The sequence below is a fragment of the Pristis pectinata genome, chromosome 26 (genome assembly GCF_009764475.1).
Source record: "Pristis pectinata isolate sPriPec2 chromosome 26, sPriPec2.1.pri, whole genome shotgun sequence".
Classification (NCBI taxonomy): Eukaryota; Metazoa; Chordata; class Chondrichthyes; order Rhinopristiformes; family Pristidae; genus Pristis; species Pristis pectinata.
In genome coordinates this window covers 8,247,420-8,273,691 of record NC_067430.1, presented here as the reverse complement: position 1 = coordinate 8,273,691, position 26,272 = coordinate 8,247,420, and the positions used below count along the sequence as shown (strand labels likewise).

At 41.5% G+C, this 26,272-nt stretch overlaps 1 protein-coding gene across 1 annotated transcript in view; it reads left to right on the top strand.

Moving 5' to 3' along the window:
- nphp4 (nephronophthisis 4) overlaps positions 1 to 26,272 on the top strand; it is a 285,812-nt gene that overhangs the window by 196,018 nt on the left and 63,522 nt on the right. The window contains exons 12-13 of the mRNA XM_052039598.1: positions 3,650 to 3,786; positions 25,393 to 25,584. Of these exons, the coding sequence (XP_051895558.1) occupies positions 3,650 to 3,786; positions 25,393 to 25,584 (329 nt within the window). The remainder of the gene's footprint in view (positions 1 to 3,649; positions 3,787 to 25,392; positions 25,585 to 26,272) is intronic.

Below are 26,272 nucleotides of genomic sequence, written 5' to 3'. Positions count from 1 at the left end.
CATGTACCGCATCTATACACAGAGGCCATTGGTCCCACACAGTGACTTCAAACCATGTGCAATGGCCATTTTGGAATCACTTGTGCTGAGGTGTCTGTTTTCTTCTAGGAAGAAACCTGTCCTGCATCCCTACTTCCAATCTGCTACTCGACTCACTTCTTCCACATTCTCCACTATCTTTGTGCAAGTTTACGCATCCACAGCCTACTATGCTGTGTACGATGTCTTGGGGCTTCAGCACAATAGAATATTAATCGCTGCTGTTCTTGCAAAAAATTAGGGCAGGACCATTTGGGAAGTTGTTTTAATGTGCATTTCCAGGCACGTTAAAGTTGAAGGACCATTTGGGAAGTTGTTTTAATGTGCATTTCCAGGCACGTTAAAGTTTCTAAGCCCTTTAATTGACAAAATTGTTTTCACCTCAGTAAGCTAATGAATGACATTAATGTTTTACTACGTACTCACTCACTTTACACCTTCAGGTTTATTTTGAGGTAGTTGCACCCAAACCAGAAGTTTTGCTACAGTGCAAGTAACGTAAAGAAGAAATCATCAGTTGTCACAGTGATTTTTTTAAGCTCAGCTTATTGGATCTCCTTTGGGTTCAAATCTGCCTGAACTCACAGTATTATAATAAATGTGGTATTTATCATCCAGTATTCTAGGTGCGGCATCACTGATGCCCTACATAATTGTAGCAAGACTTCTGCAACTTTTAGGTTCCAATCCCCTTCCAATAAAGGTTACTTTTGCCTTTCTCATTAATCACTGTACCTGTGTGGTAACTTTGTGTTTCATGTAGGACACCCAGATTCTTCCATAATGCAGCAATTATATATTCTCTCTCCTTGCAAATAATATTTTGCTTTTCTATACTTCCTAGCAAAGTGAATAATCTCACATTTCACCATTTGATACTCCATCTGTCAAATTCTTGCCCACTCACTTTATCTATATCCCTTTGCAGATACTTTGTATTCTTGCGACTTGCTTTCCTGCCTACCTTTGTATTGTTTACAAATTCAACTATAATACACTTGATCCCTTCATCTCAGTCAATAATGTAGATTGTAAATAGTCGAGGCTCCAGCAGTGATCCTTTTGCACCCCTTTAGTTACAGCTTGTCAAATTGCTCTGTTTTCTGTTAGTCAGTCCTCTACCTATAGTAATGTATTGCCCCCAACACCATGAGCTGCGACCTTGTGTAGTAACCTTTTATGTGCACTTTATGAAAAGCCTTTTGGAAATTAACAGTTGATCATGTGTCATTTGCCTTTGGCAGAGTTTAATCAAATCAATCACTATTGTTTACGGTGTATGTGTGGCTTCTTCAACGACTGTAGTGACTACCCTTCAAAAGTAATTATTGGTTGGAAATCACTTTGGGATGTGTTGTAGGGTTAAACACAGCAGATAAATGAATGTCCTTTTTTACCAATGCAGATTAGTGTTGAGCATATGCAAAAGCCTTCAGAAAGGATAAAGCATGTCATAGATCTAGCGAATATCATAAATCACATTGCATAATGTTCTTTCTATGTTCTCTGAGAAACTCACTTAAGGTAGTCTACCCAATAAAATACTGGAAAAATCTGGACTATAGTTGATAGACATTCTACTCAAGATCCACAAAACCAACTGGCCTGGTAGGCCCTCTGTTTCTGCCTGCTCCTGCCCCACTGAACTCATGTCCTCATATCTTGACTCCATTTTGTCCCCCTTGGTCCAGTCCCTTCTTACCTACGTCCGTGACACTTGCCCTCCATCATTTCAACTTTCAGTTTCCTGACCCTGACCGCCTCATTTTCACTGTGGACGTCAAGTCCCTGTACACTTCCATCCCCCATCAGGAAGGCCTTAAGGCCTTCTGCTTCTTTCTGGACAACAGACCCCACCAGTTCCCCTCCACCGCCACCCTCCCCTGTCTGGCAGAACTGGTACTCACTCTTAACAACTTCTCTTTTGGCTCCTCCCACTTTCTCCAAACCAAATGTGAGTGCCCATGGATACACATGGGCCCCAGCTAAGGCTGCCTTTTCGTCGGCTATGTGGAACAGTCCATGTTCCAAGACTACACTGGTAATGCTCTCCAACTCTTTCCCGACTGCATTGGGGCTGCTTCCTGCACCCGTGCTGAGCTTGTCAATTTCATCAACTTTGCCTCCAACTTCCACCCTGCCCTCAGATTCACTTGGTCCGTCTCCGACACCTCTCTCCCCTTTCTGGATCTCTCTGTCTCCATCTCCGGAGATAGATTAACAACAGACATCTTTTACAAACCCACTGACTCCCACAGTTACCTTGACTACACCTCTTCCCACCCTGTCACTTGCAAGGACGCTATCCCCTTCTCCCATTTCCTCTGCCTCCGTCGCATCTGTTCCCATGATGAGGCTTTCCATTCCAGGACATCCGAGGTGTCCTCCTTTTTCAGTGAATGGGGTTTCCCTTCCACCACCATCAATGCTGTCCTACCCACAACTCCTCCATTTCCCACACGTCTGCCCTCACCCCATCCCCTCCTGTCATAACAGGGACAGGTTTCCGCTTGTCCTCACCTACCACCCCACGAGCCTCCACATCCAATACATTATTCTCCACAACTTCCACCACCTCCAATGGGATCCCACCACCAGGCGCACCTTCCCCTCTCCCTCACCCTTTCTCTGCTTTCCACAGGGATCACTCTCTCTGCGACTCCCTCGTCCACTCGTCCCTTCCCACTGAAGACCCTCCCGGCACTTATCCCTGCAACCACACTAAATGGTACACCTCCTCCCTCACCACCATTCAGAGCCCTAGACAGACCTTCCAGGTGAGGCAGCACTTCCCCTGTGAATCCGAGGGTGTCATTTATTGCATCCGGTGCTCCCGGTGCAGCCTCGTCTACATCGGGGAGACCAGACGCAGATTGGGTGACCACTTCGTCGAGCACCTTTGCTCCGTCTTCTGGAAAAGCAAGGATCTCCCAGTGGCCACCCACTTCAGTTCTACACCCCACTCCCACACTGACGTGTCTATCCACGGCCTCCGCTACTGCCACGTTGAGGCCAGATGCAGGTTGGAGGAAGGGCGACTCATATTCCGCCCTGGCAGTCTCCAACCTGACGTCCTTAACATCGATTTCTTTAACTTCTGGTAACCCCCCCCCCCCCACTTCTTCTCCCTCCTTCCCCCCTCCCACCTTCCCTCTTTCCTGTGGCCCCCTCCCCACTTCTTTTTCCCCTTCCCCACCTCCTTCCCCTTATTCCATGGTCCACTGTCCTCTCCTACTGGATTCCTTCTTTTTCAGTCCTTTGCCTCCTTTACCTGTCACCTCTCAGTTTCTTGCATCTACCCCTCCCCCACCCACACCTTCCCCCTCTCACCTGGACTCACCTATCACCTGCCTGCGTGTGCTTCTCCCCCTCCCCTGATTTCGTATTCTGGCTTCTGCCCTCTTCCTTTCCAGTCCTGATGAAGGGTCTCGACATGAAACGCCGACTGTTTATTTCCCTGCATAGATGCTGCTTGACCTGCTGAGTTCCTCCAGCACTTTTTGTGTGTGTTGCTCCAGATTCCAGCATCTCCCGTGTCTATAGTTTATAGAGCATTCTCTTGAATGTTAAATGCAATTTTCAATTGATTCTGATTTTTATATTCTTCTAGGAAGCTCTGCAAAGAGGGAGCATCATTTATATGGACTCAAATGCAGGTCCAAATTCCCAAATGGTTGAACAGTTGCATGAATTGCCTTTTATACCAAATCAGCCACCAATCATGGCCATGGGAACAGAGATTGGAGGGTAAGGAATTAATTCACTTTGCAACTAATTTGATTCATTTGAGAGTATACCTCCAGAAACAACAAACTTGAAATTATAAACGGTCCCTGTGTGTTAGATGGGCTGGCTATTAATACAGTGCTTTGGAAATGAAGATATATAATAGGTTTTTTGTTTCAGGCTCCCAGTCAATGAATTAATTCCAGGGTCAGTTCCTATTGTTAATAAGGAGCTTGTGCTGATACGTTTTAAGGAGAGAATTGAGGGGTACCAAGGAACTAATAGACTGGCTCGTTTCAATTCAAGGGAGTTAGGGAATTAAGCATTACGTGTAGGAGAAATAATACAATGGAATTACCATACGTGGGCTTAGAAATTCTAATACACACAAAAAATACCAGATGAGAATAGCAGTCGAATGCAAATGACTGCTTTAATCATTGTTATGGATCCGTTGTAAATTTTAGTTGAACCTTGGAATCAGCAGATCAGGTATTGCTGGCCTTGAGGTCAATAATGTCCTAGAGATTGGACTAGGCTGATGGCCATGGGCTTGAATGGGTCTGTGGGGTGGCCAGGGAAGAGGGATTTGGAGTATGTTACTGCTGGATAGTCAGGTGACAGGCTGGAAGCCCAACACTGATGAATGTTCGGTGAGGGATCAGAAGGAGCTCAGCATTGATGAATGGGTGGTTAGGTGGTTGGGGGAAGGGTTAACAGAGGTTTGTAGTGGGTGGGGTGGCAGCAGACGTGGTGAATTACAAGGTGATTTCAGGGAATCAAGCCATGGGAATTGAGGATAAGATGGAGACCGGGGTGTGGGTCAGTGTTGCAATGGGATGACAGGATGCCTGAGGAATGGAAGATAAATAATTGACCTGCTCAATGGGGGTCCCAGGCTGGTGCTGCACTTCGAATGTAAGGTTGTCCCAGCAGTTCCCAACAATGGCATTGAACTGTGTTATGCCACCCAATTTCCAGTCAGTCAAGGCAGCTCAGTGATGAGATGGCCTCTTCTCTGTCCAGACGCTCTTTTGCTCTTACATTCTTAAACCATTCAAAAAAACCTTTCAGAATAAAGGTGTAATGAGCAGAAGGAGGTGATTCTGATTTATTCCCTTAGACTGAATTCTACTCCACTTACCTAACAATTACTTATTTAAAGAAAAAGTGACTCTCAATTGCAAAAGGCAATCAAACAAATGGAATGAAGAGTGGTACCAATGCTAATGGACTACTCATGTTATGATTTTCCTTTTATGCTAAAAGGTGTGGAAGATTTGTATGATCTTTTCCAGCTGATCTGACTTTTATGTATACTTTTTATGTATGTGAAGTGAACAATACCATTTACATCAGATTTAATGCACCAATAAAAGTACTGGAATAATAATTCTCTTTATTTCTAAAAGGGAAATAAGGCATGGTTAGTGGCTTAAATTACTAGGCCACTCTCTGTTTTAAGGAAGAATAAGGGATTGACTCCATAACATATTGCAAAATATTCAGACTACATTGAGTCCTCCATCACTTTTAAAAAGTGATTTTATTTTGTTATGCTTCTTAATTGACAAAGGAGTGTCACTCACCTCATCTAATCAAGATCCAGGTCTAAAGATAAAAGGAGCAGCTATGGGCACCCACACGGGCCCAATCTATGCCTGTCTTTTTGTGGGACATGTAGAACATTCTTTGTTTCAGTTCTACACGGCCTGCTCCCTCAATTCTTTTTCCGGTGCGTCGATGACTGCACTGGTGCTGCCTCATGCACTCATGTAGAAATCAATAGTTTCATTACTGTTGCCGTTAATTTCCACCCTGCCCTCACCTCCACATGGTCAATTTTTGACTATTTCCTTCATTTTCTGGATACAGCATAGAACACAGAACAGTGCAGCACAGAAACAGGCCCTTCAGCCCACAATGTCTGCACCAAACACAATACCGAATTAAATTAAATCTCTTCTGCCTGTACATGATCCATATCCCTCCATTCCCTGCATATTCATGTGTCTATCAAACAGCCTCTTAAACACCCCTATCATACCTGCTTCCACTACTATCCCTGGCAGCCTGTTCCAGGCACCTACCATTCTGTGTAAACAAAAAACTTACCCCACACATTGCTTTTAAGCTGTCGCCCTCTCATTTTTAATGCATGTCCTCTAGTATTTGACACACCTACACTGGGAGAAAAATTCTGAATGTCTACCCTATCTATGCCTCTCATAATTTTATAAACTTATATCAGGTCACCCCTCAGCCTTCAACGCTCCAGAGAAGACAACCCAAGTTTGTCCAACCTCTCCTTGTAGCTCATACCCTCTAATCCAAGCAGCATCCTGGTAAGCCTCTTCTGAACCCTCTCCAAAGCTTCCACATCCTTCCTGTAATAGGACAACTAGAATTGCACACAATACTCCAAGTGTGGCCTAACCAAAGTTTCATATAGCTGCAACATGACTTCCTTACTGAATGCCCCAACCAATGAAGGCAAGCATGCCATATGCCTTCTTTACCACCCTATCTACTTGCATGGGCACTTTCAGTGAGCTATGGACTTGGACCCCAAGATCCCTCTGTACATCAGTGCTGTTCAGGGTCCTGCCATTAATTGTATACTTTCCCCTTACATTTGACCTCCCAAAGTGCAATACCTCACACTTGCTCGGATCTCTCTGTCTCCACCTCAGGAGATAGACTAGCTAGCAGTTAACATCCATTACAAGCCCACTGACTCCCACAGCTATCTCAACTACTCTTCATTCCATCCTGTCTCCTGTAAGGACTCTATTGCATTCTCTCAGTTCCTCTGTCTCCATCGTATTGGCTACAACTATGTGACTTTCCTTACTAGTGCACCTGATACGTTTTCTTTCTGAACTGTGGCTTCCCATTTACCATTGTTAACAAAGCCCTTGACCATATCTCATCCATTTCCCATGCTTCTGCTCTCACCCCTTCTCCTTCGAGATAGAACAAGGATAGAGTTCCCCTGATCCTCACCTTCTACTCCCACCAGCCTCTGCATTCAACAGATCATTCTCTGCAATTTCCAACACCTTCAAAGAGATTCCACCAGCAGGTACATCTTCCTCTCTCCTCCCCTTTCTGTATTTCATAGGAACTATTCCCTTTGTGACTCCCTGGTCCACTCTTCCATTCCTACCAACTATCCCCCTTCCTAAGGGACTTTCCCTTGCAACTGCAGGCAATGCAACCCTTGTCTTTTTACCTTTTCCCTTCCCACCATTCAGGGACCCAAACAGTCTTTCCAGCTCAAACCGTGATTCATTTGCACTTCTTCCAATCTGGTGAACTGCATTCGGTAGTCTCCTCTGTACTGGAGAAACCAAATGCAGGTTAGGTAATTGCTTTGCCAAACACTTGTCCGCAGGGGCAACCCTGAGGTTCCTGTTCTGCGTCCCACTCCCACTCTGACCTATTGGTCTGTGGCTTCCTGTGCTGTCACAGTGAGGCCCAAAACAGGCTTGCGGAACAGCTCCTTGTCTTCCATCTGGGCTTGCGGCAGCCTTCTGGACTCAATATTGAATTCTGCAACTTGATTTCTCAATCTGTATCAGTCATCCATCTGTGATATTCGCTCAGCTTGTTGTTTTCTTCTCTCTGGGAGTGGAGGACGTGCCCAGCCTGACCTGCTGATCATATCCTCTTGCTCTGCATTTTGCAACTCCCATATTCCTTTGTCTATGTTCTCAATCTCTAACTGCTCACATTTGCTCTTGTTTGCAGCTTATCCCCATGACCACCTCAGTTTCACCCTATCAAAGACGTCCCCCGTCCCCCACCCTTCCTGTAGCTTTGCAAGCTGCTTTCGTCTTCTTTTCAGTTCTGACAAAGGGTCTCCAACCCTTTCTATCCCACAGATGTGGCCTGACCTGCTGAGTATTTCTGGCATTTTCTGTTTTTGTTTTAGCTAATCAACATCTTTAATTGTCGCACTGTGTACTTCCTGGCCTTGCAGTTTCTGAAATTTACTTAAGCTTATCCGTCCAAAGGTTTTGCTGCAGTACAAACAACACATTGGGGAAATCATCTGTTCTTGTATCTACATCAATTATTTAAAGCCCTCATTCCAGAATTTCATAGGAATTCTGAGGCTCTCAGAATCTTTTGAGGCTCACATAAGAATACTGCAATATTAATATCTCTTTGTGTCTTCTTTTCATTATAATGGCAATGTGAAGCATCTCAGTGCTTGGCATTAAGATTCAAATGCTAAGATATATTCAACCATGCTAAAATCAATTGAGTATGGCTGTAGCTAGAGAAAAAAGTGTACGTTTCCATCAGTTTTTGATGGAATGTTCTAAAGTAAATTCCCTGCATTTCACATTTTATTTAAATGGTGAAATGCATATCTCAAAAACTTGAGATTATTTATTTATTGGCTAATAATAACTTAATTAAAAAACAAATCAGAAATACTTTTCAATTTAAAAGTGTTCACAATTTAGTAAATTACACCAGAATTGTATGGTCATGTTTGAGAATCTCAGTGCATTCGTACACTGAGGTATCATTTTAATCTTCAATTAGCCTGGGACCCAACATGGAATCTGATGCATGATTCCTCCTGGTTTAGTATTGTACTCATCATTTGTGAAAGAGTGGAATGGAATATTTTCTGTTGGTTCTACATCAATGAGGAAACAGGAGGGTCTTTGTTAATTCAGTGGTGAAAGAGGACTCTTTGTGAACTTGTAGATGGAGTTTGAGATCTTACTTAGTATTTGAAAAACTTAAGTGTTCTGTGGTGAAGTTTGTAGTGACAAAATATTAAGATATATTTTAAAATATCCCCTTACTTTGTATTTGATTTGCTCTTAGCTTAGAAATATACTGTGGTATTTTCACATGTTATACAAGTAAAGTGAGTGAGCCACATGTTTGATTTATAGATACCTTTGTGGCCTGACTCTTAGGGACAGCAGATGAGGATGTGCCTCTCTATATAGCTCTTTCTGTGAGAGCATTATAAATGTTAAAGAAGGAGGTACCACATTATCTCTTCAAAGAGGAAGTTGTTTTTATGCACAGTGGAATGATTGTGTAAGGTTTAAAAGGTAACTATACCTCCTAGAGGGAGGAGTAGTGAAATATTGAAGAAAGGTAGAGATTGGTGGCATAGTGGTGCAACTAGTAAAACTCTTGGCTCACAGCTAAAGCAATCCAGGTTCATCCTGACCTCTGGTGCTGCCTGTGTGGAGCTGGTGGTGTGGATTTCCTCTAGGTGCTCCAGTTTTCTCCCACAGACCAAAGAACTGCAGATTATAACTTGCATCGAGTGTGTAAGTGAGTGCTAGAATCTGGAGCTGGGTGAGGGAGTGTTGATGGGAATGTGGGAAGAATAAAAAAGGATTAGTGTAGGTGGATACGTGATGGTCGGCATGGTGTCAGTGGGCCAAAGAGCCTGTCTCTGTGCCGTATGACTCCATAACGTGTTGATAACTCTATGCAGTTCACTAACTTTGAAATAAATATGATATAACATATTGTAGTCAGAAATTAGTTTTCCAGTCTGGTTTATAATTGAATGATTTTTAGCTTGTAGCCTCTTGATTGGTAGTACGTTCACCTTTCAGTCAAGGGTTTAGGTCTCCGCACCATTCCAGAATTTAACAGCGTTGCATCAGACTTTTCCCTCGAGATGGGAGAAGGTAAAGACTGTAATTTCATGGTGTAGAAACTGCTTTGCCTTTACTAGACGCATGCAGTGCATTTTGTGAAACTAAAACTAATTTTTGCTGCACCACATTGTTTACTGTAGTTTTATTCAGGCTTTGTGTTCACACATGGAAGGAATAAAGACCAACATTAAGCAACGAAGTAGAGAGTTAATAAAAAAGGTGCAATAATTGTAAATGTTTTTGACTCACTTGCGTCATAAACCAGTATTGCAGAAGACACACGCTGGAAAGGATAGCTAAAACCTGTAGAAGACACAGATTGGCTGGATGGATGGGCAGACAAGTGGCAGATAAAATTCAACATAGATAAGTATTAAATAGTACACTTTGGCAGAGAGAGAAAAAAAGGCAATATTGACTAAATGGCAAGTTCTGAAGGGTGTGCAAGCACAGAAGTTCCTGCATATAGCTTTGGCATTCCAGGTGTAAACCCTTGAAAGTGGCAAGGGTATGCTGATTCGTAAAGCATAGAGGATCCTGGGATTCTCAAATAGAGGCATAGAGTACAAAGCCAGTAAACTTATGTTGAACCTGTCCAAAACACTGGTCTTCTGGAATGTTCTGTCCAATTTTGGTCACCGCACTTTTGAAGTACGATAAGATCCCAGAGAGGCTGCTGAAAATATTTACTAAAATGGTTCCAGGGATAAGAGATTTCAAATGTAAGGTTACACTGGAGAATCATAGAACAGTACAGCACAATACAGGCCCTTCGGCCCACAATGCTGTGCCGACCTTTAAACCTCGCCTAAAACTATCTAACCCCTTCCTCCCACATATCCCTTTATTTTAAGTTCCTCCATATGCTTATCTAGCAATCTGAATCTAGCAATCAGAAGCTGGGAGGTTTGAGAGGAGATTCATTGATTTCAGTGTGCCAGCACAACCTTTGTCTGATTGAGGAAAAGGATGTGTGAATATCAATGCTTCAGTCCTTGCACAAGGCATGGTGTACCAGGCAGCTGTGATCCCTGCCCTCCTAGATGCATCTGAGACCTGGACCATAGCAGAGACCTCGAGGCATTGGAAAGATGCCACCAACACTGTCTCTGCCTAATCTCTGCAGGTCAATGGGACTAGCGGAATAAAGTTTTGGCACAGACTAGAGAGGCCAAATGGCCTGTTTTCTGTGCTGTAGTGTTCTATGGTTCTTCTAATTCACTGTAAAGAATATAGTGGGGATGAATGTATCTCTGAGGAATCCAGCCAAAAAAAAAAATCATGGCATTGTGGGTGGTTTAGCTGCAGAAAGGAGAGAAGCAAATATCCAAGGTGACTCCATTGTGAGGGGAATAGACAGGGTGCATTTACACTGTAGATTTGAATCGAGGACAGTTTGTTGGCTCCCTGAGATGCCACAGAAGAGTTGCAGGGCATTTTAAAGGGGGAAGCTGATTCATTTGGACCATTAAATCATTTGGTTTCACCCTCTATCCATCCTTATTATCCCCCCCCCCCCCCCGCCATCTCTCTACCACAGAAAATTAACTTCTCTTTCTCTTTCCCAGTTCTGATGAATGGTCTCAGACCTAAAACGTTAACTGTTTCTTTTCCACAATACTGCCTGCCTGCTCAGTGTTTCCAGCATTTTCTGTGAAATAGTGAGAGTTCAGGGCCAATTTCCCATAAGGGTGAAAGGCAAGGCCATCAAGTTCAAGGAACCCTGGATGTCAAGGAATATCAAGGATTGGATAAGGAGAGAAAAAGTAAGCAAATGACAGGTTTAGAGAGCTGAAAAGGGAGAAAGCATATGGGTTTGTGAGAGGGAAAGATTGAAAGGGGACCTTAGGGGCAATTTTTTCACACAGAGGGTGGTGGGTATATAGAACGAGCTGCCAGAGGAAGTGGAAGACATTTGGATAGGTTCGTGGATGGGAAAGGTTTAGAAGGATATGGGCTAAATGCGGGCAACTGGGATTAGCTCAGGAAGGCACCCTGGTCGGTATGGATGAGTTGGGCCAACGGGCCTATTTCTGTGCTGTATAACTCTGACTCTAAGGCCTGACAGGAGTATAGAGATTATAGGGGGGTACTTTAAAAAGAAATTAGGAGACAACGAAGGGATAAGAAATACCACTGGCAGGCTAGATCCAGATTTAAGGAGAATCCCACAGCATTTCTTAAGTATATTAAAGACAGCAAGGTAACTAGGGAAAGCATAGGGCCCATTAGAGAACAAAGGGATATCTGTGCGTGGAGCAAAAAGATGTATATGATGTCTTATATGAATACTTCCCTTCTGCATTCACTAAGGAGAAGGACATTGTAGTTGGAGAATTCAGTGAGGGGGAAGTTCTAGTTGAAGTTACCATTAAAAAGGAAGAGGTATTAGATGTCTTAGCAAGATTCAAGGATGTGCTCAAAGCCTTACCGAAAAATGGCAACATCCCCACTGACCCTTGTTAATCCCTGACCCTTGACTGCTCAAATTGGAGAAGGAGCTTTGTGGATGGCTTTGAGAAGCTGGAGTCCTTGAACTGGGAGCAGACTGAAGCCCTGCGTAATTAGGCAGAAGAAGTGCACCACCTCATAACCCATTCACTCGCCTGCCCCATCAGTGCTTGAGTCTGTAGTTCCCACATTCAGTCATCGGTCATCTCAGAATCCACAAAACCGGAGTGGAAGCAAGTCATCCTTAATCCTGAGGGACTGGCTGAGAAACTGTTCCCTTTAGCAGATAGTTCAAAGACCAGGGGCAGATTTAAAATTTTGGGCAATGACACAAAGCAGAAGTGAGGAAGAATGTTTTTGTTTAGTGAGTGATTAATCTCTGGAATTCACTGTGTAAAAGTGGTGGAAACTCAATCTGTCAGTGCCTTCAAAAGGAACTGGATAATTACTTGAGATAGAACAACTTGGGGAAAGAGCATTAGAATGGAACTGCTGAGATTGTTCTACCAGGATCCATCATACATTTGGTCATCTGAGTGGCCCCATTCTGTGATTCTACATCGGCTCAATATTTCAAATCCATAAAAATATATTTGTCAAGTGATTATAAAAGTTAATGGCATGATTTAAAAAAATTAATTGTGAGTTAATTATGGTTTTAAATGCATCATTAAACATTAAGTGAATAGCAATACTTTTGAATGATCCTATGGAAGATGCTCTCCCTTAACAATCCCTAAAGGTATAAATTAAAATCTTGATCATGTTCAAATCCCTCTGGAGCTTTCTTGTCCCTGCAATCTCCTGCAGTCCTACAAACTTAAGATCCTTCTGTTACACCTATTCCAGCCTGACTTTCTTTAGCCCTACTATTGTCGAACATGTGGCTCATCATCAAATAATGTGATTACAATAACCATTAAGCTTCACAGTTTCTTGGATAAGATTTACAAGGGAGAGTGAGGAGCCGAGGTGAGTGGATGCGGCTTCTGTCCAGCTTTGACTGCCTTTCACTCTCCACGTACTCTGCATCTGGTGACTGAGCTGGAATGGGATGAATCCAGGGTCAGTCAGTAGCATGTTGGATCTAGATCTGGGCAGAGATGCAGACTCAGAGTGAGAACAATTTGCAGCAGTGCTGCTGCAAGAAAATTGCCCCAATTCTGGTGCTGTCCTGGGCCGGTGGCTGAGGGGTAGTTGTGAATCAAATCACTTTCAATCAAAGGAGCCAAGTTTGGGTATTTGATCCCAAATTATTGCACCTTCTCCCCCTTCAAACATCTCTCTCTCTCTCTTTTCTCTCTCTCCTTATTTCCTTCAACCTTTCTCTCCTCTCCCTATCACTCCCTTTCCCTCTTTCTCTCTACACCAGCTCTCTCTTTTCCTTCGTGTCTCTGTGTCTATCCTTCTTTCTCTTTCCCTTTCTCTTCCCAACTGTCTCACTTTTGCCCTATTTCTCATTCCCCTTTCCTACCCCCACCTTCCCCATCTTCTCTCTCTCCTCATCCTCCCCATCTCCTTTTTCTTCCACTTTCTCCTTCCTTCCCATTGCTTCCCTTTCTTGTCGCCTTTTGTAGCCCCCCCTTTCCTCCCTTCCCCACTCGTTCTTATACCCCCTCTTATCTCTCCCTCCCTCCCTCTCATTTTCTCCGAGTGCCTCCTGTTTGCCAGCAGATCCCATGGCAACAGGGATGAGAGCTGAGCGTCCATTCCCTGATGGAGTTGCCTTCACTCCCATGCCTCATGCTGAGTACAGCCTGTTGAGGCAGCTGTAGGGATGGGGTGATGGGGGAAGCGTCAGACAAAAGACTAACTGCAGGCTAGGAGAGATAGTGGAATCACTTGAGGTAATGACAGATGTATATGGGACGGGTGGGAGTGAAGTCCGGCAGCAAATTGGTGGGCTGGGAGTGCAGGCCACGTGGTGGACAGGATGGGGTCTGTGGGAATCGTCATGGATATTACTTTCTGAAAACTGTTTTGGTATTTTTTCCATTAACGTGGTAAATAAAGTGTTTAAAATTAACATTAATTTTCTATCGCATTACTCATGATTTAGAATGTATTATTCAAATCTGTAAAGTGAGACTTCTATCAATGTCCACTTCCATCCTGGAATCTCTGCTTAGCTTCTTGTCATTAGGAGTTGTCAGTGGCCTCACCACTGTACCTGCTGCTACCTCCTAGCAATGTTCCTCCACAAAGAACTCAGTTCAGATCCGACTAGTGTGGTCCTGAGCATTGCAGTATCTTCCAATGGTCAATTCTGCTTAAATATTTTAACAGCTGGTGAATGCATCTATCAATGTTGAACTGGCAATTAAATCTGTCAGAGAACTTGATTGTTTATCAATATCAAACGTATGCAAGCATTCAAAGCATCAAAACATTAAAATTAAATATATTACCAGCATTTTTAAAAAGTAAAAATATAAGGCAAGTAAAAATACAAGAAAATATATAATGAGATGGACTATGACCTCACGATCTACCTTGTTGTGACCTTGCACCTTATTGCACAGCACTTTCTCTGTAGCTGTGACACTTTACTCTACTGTTATTGTTTTTACCTGTACTACATCAATGCACTCTGTACTAACTCAATGTAACTGCACTGTGTAATGAATTGACCTGTACGATCGGTTTGTAAGACAACCGTAGCTTGGTACAAGTGACAATAATAAACCAATACCAATACCAAATATATTTAACATAAATGAAAAGGACGTGGCATTGGAACAGCAGGCCCATTTCCTAGTGTAAATGCGTTTCACTAATATTGGAAAGCAAACAAGAAAACCCCAGTAATCTGCTGTGTAAAAGGTTGGGATTTTCTGTTATGCAGGTGTACCAAAATTCCACACAGTTACTGCGCAGCACTTCCATGTTTGATGTGCCAATATTTATTGGAAACTTGGGTCCATTTGTTTGACAAGGCAGACACATGGAGTTGGTGCTTAAATATCTTTAATACGTAGTTCCTTGATCCTTCTGTGTCCAGCAGAAAAAAATTGTGGAGAATTAATTAGTTGTCTGGTAAGTATCTGCTCGATGTACAGCAAGATATTGCTGTTTTTTGTTCCAAGTGTGCAGATGTCGTGTTGGGGCTGATGACATAAAGCTTTGTGGCAGTATGGGTTGTGAGAAGGATGCAAAAGGGGCTTCAGGGGGATATAAAGCGAATGAGTGAAGGCACAGCAGATGAAATATAATGCGGAGAAATGCCATGTCATTCACTTCGGTAGAAAAAAAATAGAAAGATGAAGTACTTTTTAAAAGGGGAGATATTGAAAGCTATTAGTTTTCTGGGAACTGGATGTCCTTGTACACAAATTGTGAAAGTTAAATTGCAGGTAAAGCTGGCAATAAAGAAGACTTTTATGAGAAAAGGATTTAAGTTTAAGACTAGATATACCTTGTTTCAATTACATCGGTTCCTAGAGAGACCACATGTGGAATATCTTGTACAGGGCTGGTCTTCCCCCTGTTAGGAAGGATATACTTGTGTTAGAGTTAGTGCAGAAAAGGCCTACCAGATTGATTCCTGGGATGACAAATTTGTTGTATGAAGTTAATCAGACTGGGTCTATATTGCTTTAAGTTTAGGAGAATAAGAAGTTATTTCAATAAGATGAATAAAATTCTTATGGGTTTGACAGGTAGTTGCAAGGATGAAGTTTCACCTGGCTGGGTGTTAAGAACCAGGGCTATTTAGAATCAGGGGTCACAGTCTCAAAATAAGGTTTTGGCCATTCAGAACAGAGATAGAGAACTTACATAAGCCAGAGGGTAGTTCTTTGGAATTCTGTACTTGTAAGGGGGATAGGGGCTCAATTGCTGAGTATTTTTAAGGGATTGGTAGATTTTTGGCTACCAATCCCTTTTGGATTTGGATTATCAATTTTTGGAATATGGGATTAGTGGAAGAAAGTGGTGCTGAGATAAAGGATCAGCCATGATCATTAGCGATCACTCCTACTCTTATTTTTCATGTTATTATGTGTGGGTGTAATCTGGCAGTCGGTCCACTCCAAAAACCTTTCAATGTTGTTATGACATACAGCACCTTCACCAAGTGTAGAGTTTACAATCAACAAATATTGCCAGGACTACCAGTAGTCAACCCTATAAAGTTGGTCTTCTTTCAATAATGCATTTGGGTCATTAGAAACTCTAAAGTTGTGATCCTTTGCTGCCTGTAAAAATGTACACTTTTCTTTTCATTATGAATTGTTGTTCAACTTAAAACATGTAAATTTTCCCTGGCATTGTTTCAATTATAAAATGTTCATTGTGTCATTACATTTGGATGTTGTAGATAAATGGATCAAACTAGTCTCCAGGAATAATGACGAGTCTAATTGCACCAAAATAGCAATTGTTGTGTTAGTAAATACGACTGCCAATTTTACACATAGACAGATTCACCCAACTGCATTGAAATAAATATTAACTTAATATAATTTGACAGTATTGTGATAAATGTTTGCCAGGGTATCACAGGAAGTGAGCTCTTCCTTGATTCAGAATCTTTGCATTCATCTGAGTAAATAGACGATCTCATTTTAAACTCTCATCTGAAAGTTGGTACTTTTACTGCCATAATACTCCACATAAAGTGTCCTTTTAAATTATGTGCTCCTATCTTCTCTTTAGTGAATGAAAAAATAGAAGAGTGAAAATAATTATGTAGAAATGCATGCCCAAAGTTTATTTCACACTATAAACACATGCTGCATATAGCCAATTGGACTGCCACAAGATATTGTCAAATTTGCAAACAATACATTAGAAATAGTACAATGGCACTTTACATCTATTTTAAGAAAAGATTTATTTATTAGTCCCATGTACATCAAAACACACAGTGAAATGCATCTTTTGCTTAGAGTGTTCTGGGGGCAGCCGCAAGTGTTGGCATGCTTCCGGTGCCAACATAGCACGCCCACAACTTCCTAATCTGTACACCTTTGGAATGTGGGAGGAAACTGGAGCACCCGGAGGAAACCCACGCAGACACGGGGAGAACGTACAAACTCCTTACAGACAGTGGCTGGAATTGAACCCAGGTCACTGGCGCTGGGGTAATAGCGTTATGCTAACCGCTACATGAATAATATAATCAGGACCTGTATGGTTCCCAACAGCACCAGCACAATTGAATGCAGACGAAATACATGCTATGCCCTCAGGAGATGTATCTCACTATAACTATTTTAAGTGGCGAGCTGCTCACCACTGAAAATAATTATAGTGAGATCTTTCAATAGGTGGATCAGGAGTTCACTCATTCATTCACGTGTTATGATCATTGCAGGTGGTCACGAAAAGAATAACATGAAGGATTGCTTTTTGTCATCTGGGATGTGTTAGGCTGATTAATAGTGAATTATATCGGTGTTAAAAATTGGAGTGTGGAGAGGGCCATTTTGTCTGCGCTAGAGACAATGACAGACTTATGTGAAAATTTTATTTCTGCTAAAAAGTTCCCTATGCCCCATGCAGTCAGTGCCTCCTACCTTCATTCTAGTGGGGGATGAGGATGAAGATGCTTTTCTCACATGCTGGCTATGTAATGCAGGAGGCACCTGGATTAATACAGTTATTTTCAGAAAACCAATGGCATCTTCTCACTTCTGGTACTTGTATCTGTAGTTTGAAAGCATATAGAAGTGAGCAACCAGGGATATAGTGGGCATCCTTGACCCTCAGGATCCACTCCTCTGAGCCAAGTTGACTGCAGAAAATGTCTGTTGGTTTGGATTCCTTGAGCATGAATGCATCATGTACACTTCTTGGAAACATGGCATTCACCATCAAAAAAGCCTTCTGATTATCCACAACTGCCTGGATCTTGAGGAAGTGGAAACCTTTCCTGTTGACGAAAATGTCTGGATTATTATTGGGACCTCTTGTTGAGCGCAGTCAGTGGCTTCCTGTGTAAATCCCATTGTCTGTGCTGCCACGTGGTCATCACTGAAATCAAAGTAATATGAATTCATTTCTGTGTAAATATGGTGCTTGGATAACCTCTCGGAGGCTATAGCAATCAGCAAGTTGTGAGCTATTGCTGCAACATTTGAAAAGACCTTGTGGCAAATAGTTGGGAGTCAAGGTAAACTTGTCTTCCATAGAGAGAGAAAACAGTCTAGGCATGATAATGTGTCCAAAGGCCCTCTCACAACATTTCATAATATTTTTGAGACGTAGTGTTTCCAAAGACTGTGGGAGGTCGCTCTTCACAGATGGGCATGGTCCCTGTCTCACCCTACATGGGCAGTCATTGCTATACTGAACCATCCAGTAATGGAGTGTTGCCAGCAGTGTTACTGCTGAAACATTCATTCAGTGAGTATTTCAGCAGCTAAATGACGGAAAAACCACTCATTGTAAGTTTTCACACAGTCTGTAAAGGTGCTTGAGCAGTTTGTTTCGAAGCTTTATAGTCAGGTCTCCTGACGTCAGCAGTGTGTCTCTTTAAATAGATACAAATGCAATAAAAGAGAATCGGTGTATTCCTGATTGTACCAAGAACTGTTCAGCAAGGTTGTAGGTTGTACACAGAAGCTCCAATTTATGTTGAAAAGGGAGGAAACACGTAAAATGCATCCGATGGAGGAAAAACAAGGTGAGTTATGTATGGAAGTGCCTAGTTAAGTTTTCTGAAGGGTGTGATTTCACCCCAGTGTGATCATCAGTGCAATCCAACCCAGGTTAAATTGTTTTTATGTTAAATTTAACCACTAAAAATTTGAGTGCTAATGAATCCATTTTTCAGACTCTGCTTTATTATATATCTACAAAAGGGATGTGTTTTTTTAAAATTTTTATTTTGAAGGTTCTGGATATTATTGGCATAATTGCAGCATTTATTGTTCAGGACTAGTTGTTCTTGAGAAGATTTTCTTGGGATATTGAACAACCTGTTTTGGAGATGCGTTTTTAATGTTAATAGGATTTTGACCCTAAAACAATGAAGAATCAACAATACATTTCTAAATCAACTTTTTAAGATGTTTTAATACTAGACAGACTATTAAATATTTAATACATATTTCAGAAAGGAAGACCATGCATATTAAAATCTGACAATTGGTGGCATTATGCTGATGAACTGCAGTGGATTTTGATGTATGTATTTTTAGAGAGCTTTTGACAAGATCCCATGTAGATGATGGGCAGAGAAGGTGAAAGAAGGGAAGGGTAATAAGTAGGAATAGAAACGAGTTAGATGGGAGGGAACCAAGAGGAGTAGTGAAGACCAGTTTTTAGAGGGGAATGGAAGTAAGCAGTTTGTTTCTCACACCACTTCCACGATCAAAGGTTCTGATCTGGATCTGCCTCTGATGAATGTGCATATCCCTATTTTGGATAGAAGGAGAAAATTAAATGCTTTAAACGCTCAGCAGTTCAGTAGATCAGGCAGCACCTGTAATGAAAGAAATAGTTAACGTTTCAGTTCAATAACATTTCATTAGAGGAAGCCCCTCAGATGCTGCCTTACCTGCTTAGTTTTTCTAGCATTTTCTGGATTTAATTTCTCCCACCATCTGTAGTATTTTGCTTTGATACTGATGTGGAGCTAATGGGCATGTCATGAACCATTTCAACTGATTAATTAAAGTAGAAGGTCCCATTACTTATTCTGCATATCTAAAGGAGATATTGATAAGGGTGAAATTGGTAAAGAAGTTATGCATGAAATTCAATATTATTGTGTGGTATTGTACATTTCTGTTAAAGAAAATTAATATTTATACTCTACCGGAAGATGAGAGCTAAAAGAGAGATTTGGTTCAAGTTTAGGAAATATCAAAAGTAATACGTTAAGTGAATTTGGCCATAGCAATGCAGGTGGAAGATGAGATATTAGAGTGAGAGGTATAGAATTCAAAACTCTGATTTAGGCTCGGGCTGGAAATCCGAAACTGAAGTGGGCAGTGTTCAGTTAGCCCTCTGGAATGTGAGATCAGGACATTTTTATTCCCGTTTTCATTTGATCTCCCACTTAAAATTGTGGAAGCCTGAGGGAGAAGAGGACCAGGGTATCCTTACTAGATCAGGAAGAGCACAAGAAACTTTTAAAGTTTAATGAAATGCTTACCTCGCTTTGGCTCATGAATCTAGAAGATTAATAAGTCATTTCCTGAAAATTGAATGACACCTGCTTAGTTGCATTAAATGGTTGCCATTGTGTACCACAGTGCAGGACCTACACCAGGAAAGTCCTTTTCTTTGCATTCTGTATCAGTGAGGAATGCACAAAGGGAATTTGCTAAATCTGGGTTGCGTGGGGAAGGGTGGGGTTATGGGAAAGAGAGGTTCAGGGATTTGAGGAGATTGGGATCAGAAGGATGTGTAATTCAGGATTGGAAGGATAATTGTTGGTCTGGGATTGGAAGGCTATGGATCAGGTCAGGAGCAGAAGGGTAGGAGTTATTCCAGGTGCAGAAGGCTTCAGTCAGTGTAGAATCTGAAGGGTAGGGTTTGAGCAAGATCAGAAGTGTAGTGGTGTGGCTGAGAGCTTAAGGGGATGGTCTGGCTTCTTGAATCTTTGTAGTCCTTCTGGTGAATGCACTGCTGTTGGAGAGGGAAGTCCAGGATTCAGACATGGTGATAATGAAGGAACAGAGATGTAACTCCAAATCGGGATGATGTGTGATTCACGAGGAAACATGCAGATGCCTGGTGGTGATGCTCCCATGCTCCTGAACCCCCTTTCCCCCTTGGTGGTAAAGGTGGCATGTTTGGGAAGTGCAGTTGGAGAGGAAATGCAGTGCACACTGCAGCTACCCTATGCTAGTGGTGGAGGGAATGAATGTTTAGGGTGGTGGATAGGATACCAATCAACCTGGCTGCTTTGGTTCAGGTGGTGGTGAGCTTCCTGAGTGTTGGAGCTGCACTCATCCAGGCAAGTGGAGAGTATTCTATTACAGTCATTGGTGATGATAGCACCATCACCATGATGGTCTCTCTCTGGCATGACTACTGCTTGCTGCTTTTTCAGCCCATGTCTGAATGTTAACTGGATTTGCATGCTTGCATGAACTGTCATTTGATGAGAAACCATGAATGGATTTAAACATTGTGCAATCATCAGAAGACATCCTCAGGTTTTGACCTTGTGATAGAAGGAAGGTCATTGGTGAAGTAGCAGAAGATGGTTGGGTCTAGGACATCCTGGCAGTGATGTCCTGAGGTTGATGATTGACTGCCAACTACTTCCACCATCTTCCTGTGTGAAGATGGATGACAGCAATCTTTGGAGATTTTTCTCCTTAATGACCTTTGCCTTCAGTTTTACCAGAGTTCCCGAATGCTGCTTTGGTGTCAAAGACAGTTCCATCCTCACCCGGAACTCGGCTGCTGTCCATGTTTGGATCTCGGCTGTGATGTGGTCTGGAGCAGAGTGATCTGTCAAAACCCAAATTGGGCATAGGTGAGGAGGTTGTGATTAGTAAATGCCACTTGATAGCACTGTTGATCATTCCTCCAGTCAGTTTGCTGATGATTCAGAATAGTCTGATTGGGCAAAGTTACCGGGGTTGGGTGTATCCAACTTTTTGTGACAGGGCACACTTTGGCAATTTTACAAGTTGTCAGGTTGCTGCCAGCATTGTAACTGCACAGTCCAGAGGCAACAATAATTCTGGAGCATCGGTCTTCATTTGTATAGCTTAGATGTTCTGTGGATGGATGCAAAGCATTTGGCCATGATATAAAGTGAAATGTAGGTTGCAAACTGATAGATGGAGCTATTAAATGGTGAAGCAGGCTTGAGGGGCCAAATGACTACTCCTGTACCTTTAACTTATGTTCTTATAGGTTCCTTACTCAAAGGGACTTGCCTGAAACTGTGTTCATGACTGCATGGGTTAGTACCTACTTAGGCAGATCCCCTTTAAGTAATGCTAAAGAGGCTTCACATGCACTGTGAAGGCTAACTTCTTCACATGTGGCCTGTAAGTGCATTGGGTCATGTGTGCATGGTCAAAAATCCCAAACATGTTGTCAAGGTGTGTGCTGCATGCTCATTAGATGCAGTGTGCTTATCCATGTTGTTGCATGCAGATCCATGGACTTGGAATGAAAGTCATGGACTTTGTACAACTCACTGTATTTTCATTTACATTTTAATCTTCATGTGCCTCGCATATGAAAGAATGGTGCCAGTAATCCAATTTCTGGTGCTTGTACTTTGAAGAAATACAATTAATTGTAGTGTATCATCAGGGCATGTGACCAAAGGTGCAAGTCCTGGAATACTCGGTGGCTTAACACTGACAGTAACTAAAGAACATTCCACATGATTGCAACAATGCTTAATTAAAGCATCCGTAAGGAAAAATAACTACTTAATAAATTGGATGGAACAGATTTCCAGGGTATGCAGTTTTATTTTCATTTTTAACCGGTGTTTATCAGTTCAGTTGTGACTGAATGAAGAATGCAGTCAGAACAGAACTGATAAACATTGGTTAAAAATAAAACAAAAACTGCAGACCCTGGAAATCTAAAATAAAAGCAGAAAATCTTGGAGGTTCTTAGCAGGTCTGGATACATCTGTAGGAAGAAAAACAGAGCTAACGTTTCAGGTCAAAAATCTTTTGCCATAACTGGGATGGAGATAAAAGAAGCTTGTTAAGTTGCAGGGAGGCTGAGGGAGTGGGAATATGTCTGATAGGGTAAAACTGGGGTGACTCTTAGCTATAAGCTATAAACAAGGTTCTGTGGTCAATCAACCAGAAGGGCCACCCTCCCTGCAGCTCAGCAAGCTTCTTTTGTTTCTGTCCGAATTCTGATGAAAGGTCTTCAACCTGAAAGGTTAACTCTGTTTCTCTTCCTACAGATGCAGCCTGACCTGCTGAGTGTTTCCAGCATTTTCTGTTTTTATGATAAACACTGATTACCTGGTAGATCAATTTTTGTTGGAAAAACACTTAATTAATGTTTCCTATGTAAGTGTTTTCAAAAGGACTAAAGCTCCAGAGTAAATAGTAAATTTGATTGACAGATTGAAGTGAAGCAATGGTGGAGAAAGCAGAAGGTGAATAAAAGAAACTGTCAGGGGCAGTCATGGATGAATAGAGTTACAGCAATCTCTTCTGAATCCCTTGTTATTTATGGTACTCAAAATGTAAGTAGGAAGTTGCATGGTAACGATGTTTATTGCTCACATTAAGCTGTCTGATTGATAGCAGTCAAAAATGTCCAAACAAAGTAAGTGGGTGGATTATTTAATGGTAGGTGAATTCTAATGTGTGTAACTTAAATCAGATTGGAACAGGAATTGTAAAACTTTTAGAGTGAAGATGCATATATTAGCAAAGGGATTTGATTCTGACTATAAATTGATTGGTTCTAAGTTATTCATGTACAAGGTGCTGTAGAATGTTTGTGACAATAATGATGAAATGTTATATTATTGCAAGACTTTCAATGTTATCACATCAAATGTTACTTTTGAGCAAAATATCCAACCACGATGACACAATTGCAAGACTAATCATTCATGATGATATATCTTGAGGGTATTTGATTATAAGTTATACCAGGTGATTGTAAACTAATTTAAAACAGTTACAAGGAAAAGCCTGATCATGTAATTCTTTGAAATATTTTTTTGGGCCAGATATCCAGTGCTGACATTATCAGGACATCAATACCTCCGCTCACCACAAAAACACTTCTCTGACCTGATCCCCCAGGACCTGGGATATTTAAAAATTGAAGGCAGCCTGCCACTTAGCTGGGGAGTGGCAACAGCAGTGGGTTCGCATTGTACAGTTAAAGAAGTAGCTGTGCTAGCAGATATTTAAAAATGTTGTATATAATGCAGACAATCACTCTAATTAATGATTTTCACAGAGAAACTGTTGTCATAGAATTTATACATCTACAAAATCTTTGAGCAATCTTGGTGTCAGATATCCCTTTCTCTTAGTAAATCAGGAGCATAGCTGTTGGCAGTTACTTTGTATTACATAAGATCTGCATAAGCTAGATTCCCTATTTCCCCCTATTCCTACCTGCTTCATGTCATTTGAAATTGTTGATGTGCAGAGAGTAGGATAGGGTAGCAACGTAATCTGATCCTGCGTCAATCTTTTCTATTTATTCATTTTCAGGCAAGTAACATTTGTATCACAGAAGTGTCAGACAATGAGCATTTCTAACAAGGCAGTGTCTAACTATCTACCTTGACGTTCAATAGCATTATCAGTGTTGACTCTACCGCCATCAAAGTCCTGGGGGTCACCATTAACAAGAAATTCAACTGAACTTGTCACAGAAGTACTGTGAAATACTGTGGCCACAAGGGCAGATCAGAGGCTGGTGTTTTGCAGCAAGTGATGCAGTTTCTGACACTCCAGAGCTTTTTCATCACCTAGAAGGCAGTTTCTCACCTAGGCTATCTGAGAGCACCTCCTAAAAACGTGACCTCAGCTGCCAAAGGCTTTAGGCACAATGGGAGCACATTGAATCTAATACAGTCTCAGATCCTATATTATGTCTTACCTGGTGTACAATCTGGGATATGATTTCCCCAGCATAATGCTGAAAATCCCAGCAAGACTATGCTCCACCTTTGGTGCCCAGCCAGATACAATGTCATCTGTTAGTCGCTCGGTTTCAGAGTTCTGCATTAGATGGCACACATGTGGAGTTTAAAGGCATAATATTGGTGTTTGTAGCTGGAACTACTGACTCCAGCCAGCAGGATTCACTCACCCTATTTCAGCAAGAAATCAGTACTGTCGGTAAGAGAAAATGAGAGAACATTTACAAGTTACACATGAGCAAGTTTGTATAGGAGAATTATTTCTCTTCTGCTTTTCTAATATAATATGTTCCAAAATTAAAAAAAAAAGTAAAACTCTTTAGTAAAGTAAAACTTAATGTGTAAAATAGCAAGATAATTGTTGCATGAGCTGGATTTAGTGGACCTTTTAACCTGATGCTGTTCTTACGAACTGCAAGTAGGCTTCAATTAATAAAAATGCAGATGTCACTTGTACCATCCTAGATAAAGGGTTGTTATTATTGTTTGATTTAAAGAAAGATCACTAACAGGTTTTCTCTCACAAATCAATACAACATCCGAATTGTGACAGAAGTTTTTGAACTGATCTTGCCCATACTCACAAATGTCCATTCATTATTTCTGTTAGTTCACAGTTCCTTTAAAGAATTGCCCTTTCAGGACTTCTTTGTACCTGAATAGGCTTGTCACTAAAAATTAGCCTTACATTACATGCCTAATGACTGGATGAAACATTGCATTAGTGAGATATTTTCCACTGCCAATGTGTGGCTATAATCCTACTTTCTGCCAGGTTAGTCTCAGTTACAATGCTGAACTCCAAATCTATTTTATGCAGATTTCTCCATCTGGAACCTATTTCACTGAGGATACTTAAAAGGAGATTTTTACCTTTCTCGGTGGAATGAATTTAAAATCAAGCGCCATGTGGACAGGTACTGCCTATTTTAGTACATAATGTTTATTGCATTTGATTCATAGGACAACGACTGTGACTTCAAGGGCAGCTTTGGCACAGATGCATGCATTTGGCTTCCCTGAGATCCGAGATGACAATAACGAGCTGGCAGTAGTGATTGACTCAGATAACCTTCCAAACATTAATTTGCGGATGGAGGAATCAGACCATCTTCAGAGCAACGAGATAATTCTGCAATTCCTGGCTTTCAGCAGGTAACGTTTGGAGTGATGGAGAGCCCAGAGTCGCAAGTAACCATTACCTTAGGTAGAAGATATGCACTGACTTTCATAACATAATTGTAATGCACAAGTATCAAATATCATTCAATGTTTTTGTAATATCCTATAAGACACATGTCACATCTCTAGACCTTGGGCTAAATGGAAAGAACTGTTGAGAGTGATGGGACTTGTTTCAGAGACATGTTCAAATGTCACAACAGCAGTTGAAGAACTTAATTCATTAACCTGTAATTACAAATAAAAAGTTAAATCAATCATAGTAACCATAAAGCAATGTGGTTGACACAAAAAAAAATCCAATTCACTAATACTGTTCAGGAAAGGAAATGTGCAGCTCTTATGTGAAACTACAAACCCTCAGCAACTTTGTCAAGATGTGTTTTTTTCATCCAGCATTCTTCTTTTGGTTTCAAGTTTCAACAACAGCTCTGACTGTACTTCACAGGCTTAACATATCCCTTTATTTTTTTTCTCTAGTTGCTCTCATTAATCTGTTAACCATCAGGATCAGCTGGGCAATCCTGACTTCACCCTGTCATCTCTGTCTGACCCTCTCTTACTTGAACCAATTCTGTTTCTTTTTCCTTCTGTCTGACGTGCTGCGTTTTCAGAATTTTCTGTTATAAGATCTCCAGCATCTGCTGCTTATTAATTTTCA